At 38.9% G+C, this 6,980-nt stretch overlaps 1 protein-coding gene across 1 annotated transcript in view; it reads right to left on the bottom strand.

Moving 5' to 3' along the window:
- Positions 1-2,069: 2,069 nt before the first annotated feature.
- BMX (BMX non-receptor tyrosine kinase) overlaps positions 2,070-6,980 on the bottom strand; it is a 42,679-nt gene continuing 37,768 nt past the window's right edge. Inside the window, 2 exon segments of the mRNA XM_023514345.1 lie at positions 2,070-2,175; positions 3,797-3,954. Of these exon segments, the coding sequence (XP_023370113.1) occupies positions 2,101-2,175; positions 3,797-3,954 (233 nt within the window). The 3' untranslated portion in view covers positions 2,070-2,100.

Genomic DNA, 6,980 nt, shown 5'->3' with positions numbered 1-6,980 from the left:
CCTAAACTTGCTCTCCAACTTTCCCTTAAGTTTCTCACCATATGGTCTGCCTTCTTCTTCACTCCCAAGAGAGCATAGATGAACTCTTGGCTTCAAATAAACAGAATGAATGCTGGATATCACCACTAGACACAGTTAAACGGCATTTTAAAAATTGTCACAAAATTATTATACATGTTATAAGTAGTATCGGTATTGTTTATTTACTTGGCTCCTCCTCCTAGCATCCCTAGACTTCTCTTCTGAAAAACCCCTAGTGCCTGGACCTAAGATTCAGTCTGGTGGTAGGTTAAATCCTTGCTTGACTTGATTTTTGAAGCTAGGCTTCTAAGCAAGGCTTTGGCATCTTTTCATAGTAAACAATTGTTCATTGTTTGAATTTTTGCAACATGCACATATTGCTTTTGTCACAAAGAGGGTTATTTTTAGAAGATCAAATATACAGAAATAAGGAGATGAAAGGAACACAATCTTCAAGAAGGAGACCAGAAAGCCCCAGCTTGAGCATGAGATCATTCTCTGATCTCACCAGAGGTTAACGGTCTGTGATGCAGGAAGTGCTGGCGCCCCCTACCTGACTATGGGACCATTGAGAAGGAGGGGTTGTGTCATTTCTTCCTTCTTTTTCCTTGGGTAGGACAGGACACAGAACACAGTCAATACTAAATACATAAGTGTATACATGCCCTAGTGATTATTTTCAAAGTGACATTTCAATGTAAGTTAAGATTTGTGTACCTCTGTAAAAAATAGAAGACTATTAACAAATGCCATTCTCTGCTGAAATGGAGGAGTCATTAATGAATGTCAAGAAACAAATAAAAGAGGGGACATTTGAACTAGCTGGCAAGTGAGGGAGGGTGTGAGATGGGAGAGGGTATGAATACCTCTGAAGGAGGATTTTTAACTCATATCTTGAAAATAGCAATAGAGCTTAATTGGGATGCCTTTTCATGGAATAGTGCCCTCCACATAACCATTGTCTCTCCCTTCTTGACATTATGGAAAAGGCAATCAGAATATTCCAGAAGAAATTAAAACCAATGGGTTCAGCTGCAATGGGTGAAGGAGGGCATTCCCAGGACCAGTTTTAAAGCTAATATACATCATAGTAATAGCCATGAAAAGCTGAAACAGTACTTCTGTATCTCTGGGTTAAGGTAAAAGACTGAAATAGAAACTTCAGGTAACAAACTAGCCAGGAACTCTAGAGTCCCAAAACTCAAGGACTTAAAATGACTAGAAAGCAACGATACAGTCAGTTCTAGAAATAAGACCATGTTTACTTGAAGTTGAGATTGATCATGACTAAGAAAAAGGGCATCACATTGTGTCTTAGCATCTTTTAAAAGTTGCTCCACATAAAATACATTTAATATATTATTTAATGATATTAGTTAACTTTAGTTGTATGTTTTATACATGATGACATGAGGAGTCATTGTTCTAATCTGGATAGCAGATGAGAATTGTGCCCTTTGGATTGAATTATAGACCACCTAATGATGCCTCACCATGGAATGACCTGGGGAAGTTCAGTATGACTGCATCAGTGACATCTGGGAGCTTGTTGAAAACACAGATTAGCAGGCTGCACTGAGGCCCCCTTTGCCAGAATCTCTGAGGTAGTTCCTAGGAATCTATGTTTTAATAAATTCTCCATCTGATTCTCATGCATGCCAAAGTTTGAGAACATCGAAATATGAAGGCAAATGTCCAAATTTCTGTACTTGGTAGTATATTTAATTATCATGATAACGACAATGTAAAGAAAAAATACGCAACAAATAATTTTTCAATTCTGTTCAATCTTTACACATGATACACATTCTCCCACTATTGCAATCTGAAAATGTGCTTCTGCTATAGGCTGAAAAGTGTTATATTAAGAGCAGCATAAACAAAATGACTAATTTGACCTCAATTTCAAGGAAAGATTTTGTTTCCTATTGTGTTCATTTCTAGATAATATAACAGACAACACAGAGAACACTCTTAAGAACTCGTTAAATTATATTGTGCCTTGCTACTTTCCTTCAGAAGAATGAAAATGTTGACTAACATCTATATTCATTCTCATCAGCACTCCTAATTTCTTTTTCAAGGCCTGTCTTTTTCTCGAAGTGGTTCAATGGAAGACAGGAGCTGCTGAAATGTTGGACGCTTTTCTGGAAGCTAAAAAAAAGAAAAAAAAATGCAATGTTTTAGATGACGAAACTTATGGTTAAAGATAAGATACATACAATGTTTATACCTCAGTCCAAAAGCTAGCAACTTTTGAAATGTGAAAACACTACACACATTTCTACTGGGGTCAGAAACAAAACTAGGAAGACCACGACATCCACCACTATTAACATTGTGTTGAAGATATTAGCCAATGCATTCAGAAAGTGAAAGCAATCAGAGCCCCAGGAATTAGAAAATAAGTGTCTGTATTTGCACAGGGTATGATCGTATACCTGGAAAACCCAAGAGTGTCAATGATAGAATCAACCCAAACAATGAAGGAGTTGCCAGGAGAGCTACCTATAAAATTAGCATACAAAATCAACAGCCTTCACGTCTACCTATAGTCACTAGGTAGAAGATACCATAGAAGGAAAAGCAATAGCAAGAAGAGCTTAGAAGAGCAATAGCACCAAAATAAAATACTTTAAATATGTACCCCCAGAATGAAGAAAACGTTAAAACACTGTTGGAAAATACAAATGTAGACTTGAAGATATATATAAAAAAACTCTTATTCCAGACTAGGACAAGTCAATATCATAAAGACGTTACATTTCCCAAGTTAAAATATAAATAAATACAATCTCAAAAGTGCAGGTGAATTTGTTTCAAGCTAAACAAACTGATTCTTTAGTTTATAGATTTTCAAAATATGCAAAAATGGCTAGGAAGCAATAAAGAAAGGTAAGCAATGAGAAGTGCCAGTCTACCTGGTATTCAACATATCATAAAGTCTGATAGAATCATAGCAGTGTAGAGCTAGCACTACATGAACAAAGAGATCAAAGAACAGAAGAGGAAGTCCCCAATGAAACTCAAATACATATGGAAGGTTAGTATAATACTAGGGTGGCATTTCTCCACTTAAGGTAGTATCACAACCCTGGAGATAAGATGGTCTTTTAATAAATAGTGTTGCCAACAACTGGATAGTCAGATAAAATGGTATCTTTGGAGCCACACTTCATGCTATATACCATAACAAACACAGACTAGACCAGAGACCTAAAAGGAAAATAATGAAACCAAAGAAGTACTAGAGGAAAATCTCCATGAATTCCATTATAATTTGAGCATGGGAAAGCCTATTTAACTGCGACTTGATTTCCAGAAACAATAAAAGCAAATATTGATATATCTAACTATGTTAAATAAAAAAAAACTTTTGCATGGTCAAAAAATCTCCCCATCCACCAAATCAAAATATAAGTTATGAATGGGAAGAAAATATTGATAACTTCTATGTCAGATAAAGTACAAGTATTAATCTCCCTAATTTATAGAGATCTTTAAAACCTGTTAGAAAAAAAGGGAAAAGATATGACAGATAGTTCTCAGAAAGATACACAGGTGACCCTTACAATATGAAAAGAGGCTCAGGTCAACCTCACTCATAAAGAAAGATACACATACTACAGCTGCACTAGGATGTCATTTTGAAGACTGGGTCCAGGGTCTGTGTAGCAGGTACCTTCCCTCAAGAACGCTTTGTCCCACTGTGATGCAGCGACCACCCTGGATGCTTGTGGGACCCCATTCCGGCTCACCCAGGTGATGCACTTGCCTCATGCCAGCAGCTGTACATTATCTGGTAGATGGTGTCTGATGCCAGTTGAGGCCGATAGAGCCTGTGGCCCTGGGAGACCTTCACAACCACCTGGGAGTTGTCGTATAAGTCATAGGGCTGCTTTCCCAGGCTGAATACTTCCCACATCAGGATCCCTGCTCCATACCGGGGCGGGGGGGCAGACAAAAAAAATCGCCAATGTCAGAATGTATAGGGTTTGTGAAATAAGTTTCATGCACTAGATCAGGAAGTTTATAGATCAGAGCAAGGGATTCCCTGGGACATGAGTCTTAGTGAAAAGAGCAGGGCATGGAGGGTGGGCCTTTACCATTCCTTCTGGAGTGTCACTGAGACCTATTAGTCTGTGCTTGCTTTTAAAGGGTGAATGGCAAGGGTGGCCACAGTGAGAGCCATTTGACACTAAGATTCTTGGGCTGCTCCCGGGAGGTGGTGGGGGCCTGATTCAGCCTCACAGCGACAACTGCCCATGTAGTGAGCCCAGCCCTAGTCCTTCTGAGTGATAGACCGAAATCCTCACCCTTTCTGCCCCTCTGCCTTAGCAGTCACGTGCAACAATTTCATTGCAACATCAAACTACCTTTCAGTGAACATTCAATGGTAAAATCATTGACAACATTCCCCCTTCTATGATTGAGTAATTAATGATTTTTAGTGGGTCAGGAGCCCTTTAGGGAATCTGATAAAAGCCACCGGCCCAGCCCTGGGGAAAGTGAATGAATTTTGGTGCTTTGTTTCAGGAGGTTCCCACTCCCCCCAAACTCATCGAGAGCATTGTTAAGAAAACTCTGTTTTGCTTGTGGTGGTCAGGAGGGTGGCATTCGGGCTCAGTCAGACATGGCCTTTGAGACTAAGTTCTGCCACTTACAGGCTGGGTAAGTTTCTCAGCCTCTCTCAGCCTCAAGCCCCCCGTCTATAAAATGGGGTATTTGTACCTCATGGACTTGCCATGAGGCAAGGATAAAACAGGGAGGGCACTAAAGGGGCACTGGGACCTTTCAGGCGCTCTCTAAATGGTGGGCATCGTGCTGTGCTGCCTAAACTCACAGAATTTCAACAGTCAGCCAGGTTCTAAATCCTTGGAAAACAAGATAAATAGGTAAGAAGGAAGAAAATTGTTCTAGAACCCCAACTGAGGTACTAACTTCAAACCTTCTTTGACATTAAGCCTACAGATTTTATATAAAATATTTATAATAATTTTTTTTTAAGTTTAGGGGACAGCTCTTTTTTTGTGAAAACACACGTTATAAAACAACCCCCTGACAGAAGGCTACTTCCTCTCAACTTGCTATTTGGGAGGCTACCCACTTATTTCAAAGATAATATCATGGTTCACAATATTTGTGGGGCTCCCCCAAATCTGGGAATTGCTTTCACAGGCCCTGCTGCATTTTGAGGATCTTTCTTGGGGACATACTGCTTAAGAATGGATTTAATGTATATAAACCACCAAAAACTATCTGGAGCCAACTTCTATGGTATAAGGTGAATGATCAAGCTGGGTAAGGCTATTTTGATCAAAAATAAGCTGTAACTACTGAAGAAGGGCATTCATTTTTTTAGATCACTCATAAGGCATATCACTGATGCATGGATATTGAAATTAATTTTGACAATAAAGCACAAATGTCAATCAGCACAAAATGACATCAAGTATTCACCAAAATTCTATCTTTGTGATTTTTCCTTTTCCTGAGTATATTTGATTATTTTTTTACAGTGGAAAATGCCACTTTTGTAAAGGGAATAGTTAATTAACTGTGTCACATTAAAAAATAAATGACTAAATTTTCCTTTGCTCAAAGGTAGTCTTGCAGGTGACAAACAGTAAATCAAATTACACTTACGGATGAGGGCATGAAATAGGTCTCAGTTCTATTTGGATTATCTATCAAGGACCCATCTGATAGTGATCAGAAACAGTCCTGACATTACCCATCATAGAAAATTATCAGAAAATGTAGAGTGCTTGCTGGGTGTGTGGCTCATGCCTGTAATCCCAGTACTCTGGGAGGCTGAGGTGGGTGGATTACCTGAGCTCACAAGTTCGAGACCAGCCTAAACAAGAGCAAAACCCCATCTCTAAAAAAAAATAGCCAAGTGTTGTGGCAGGTGCCTGTAGTCCCAGCTACTTGGGAGGCTGAGGCAAGAGGATCGCTTGAGCCCAACAGTTTAAGGTTGCTATGAGATATGATGCCATGGCCCTCTATAAAGGGTGACAAAGTGAGACTCGGTCTCAAAAAAAAAAAAAAAGGAAAAAGAAAATGTACAGAGTCATAATTTAAGAATTATTTCCCTTTCCTAAATTATCCTTATTACATTTTAATATAGATCTTTTAATAAACTAGAAGTCAGCAAACTTTTTCTACAAAGGACCACACAGAAAACATTTTAGGCTTTTTGGGTCATGTAGCACCTGTGACACCTACTCTGCTGTTGTAGCACAAAATGAGCCCTAGGAGAATACATAAACGAACAGGCATGGCTATGTTCCAATAAAACTTTATTTACAAAACAGGGCATCTGATTGGTTCTAGACTATTGCTTGCCTACCCTGATATAAAGCAAATATTTTAACAAGGAGAAAAGACTACTTGCAATTAGGTATAAGCCAAAGAAAGTACCAAATCATATCTGGTGTTGACCCTATGGATGTCCAAAGAATTGGTCAAATCAGAAAGGAATGGTTGTCATTGTTATTGTCACGCAGAAAATGACTTCATTTTATGCCCTTCAATTTTTCTGCAGTTTGGAAGAACTCAGATTCAGTTTTTAATGACTCCTTTAACAAAACTGTTTGAAATCTTCTTAGAAAAGCTTTTATCCCCTTTGATCTTTTTATTTTTAGATATGGGGGTTGGAAAGGGTGTGTGTCGCTATGTTGCCCAGGCTGGACTCGAACTCCAGTACTTAAGTGATCCTCTCACCTTAGCCTCCTGAGTAGATTTATCCCCTTTGATTTTATGAAAAAGTTCTAGCAGGATGTGAAGCACTCAATGTGTGGAAGACATCCTAACGCCTGGCCCAAGAAAGTCAATCACCTTCTTCAACCTTTTGCTTGTCTCAGCCCATGTGTGTAATTTGTAAATCCTTAAGGGCCCTTTTAAAATGGATGTTGCTGCTCTTGTGGTTTCCTGTTGTGGAAACCAGCTTATGAAAC

The sequence above is a fragment of the Otolemur garnettii genome, unplaced genomic scaffold (genome assembly GCF_000181295.1).
Source record: "Otolemur garnettii isolate 467f Iridium unplaced genomic scaffold, OtoGar3 scaffold00051, whole genome shotgun sequence".
Classification (NCBI taxonomy): domain Eukaryota; kingdom Metazoa; phylum Chordata; class Mammalia; order Primates; family Galagidae; genus Otolemur; species Otolemur garnettii.
The sequence above is the reverse complement of the archived record's forward strand: the minus strand, read 5'-3'. Positions and strand labels throughout refer to the sequence as shown.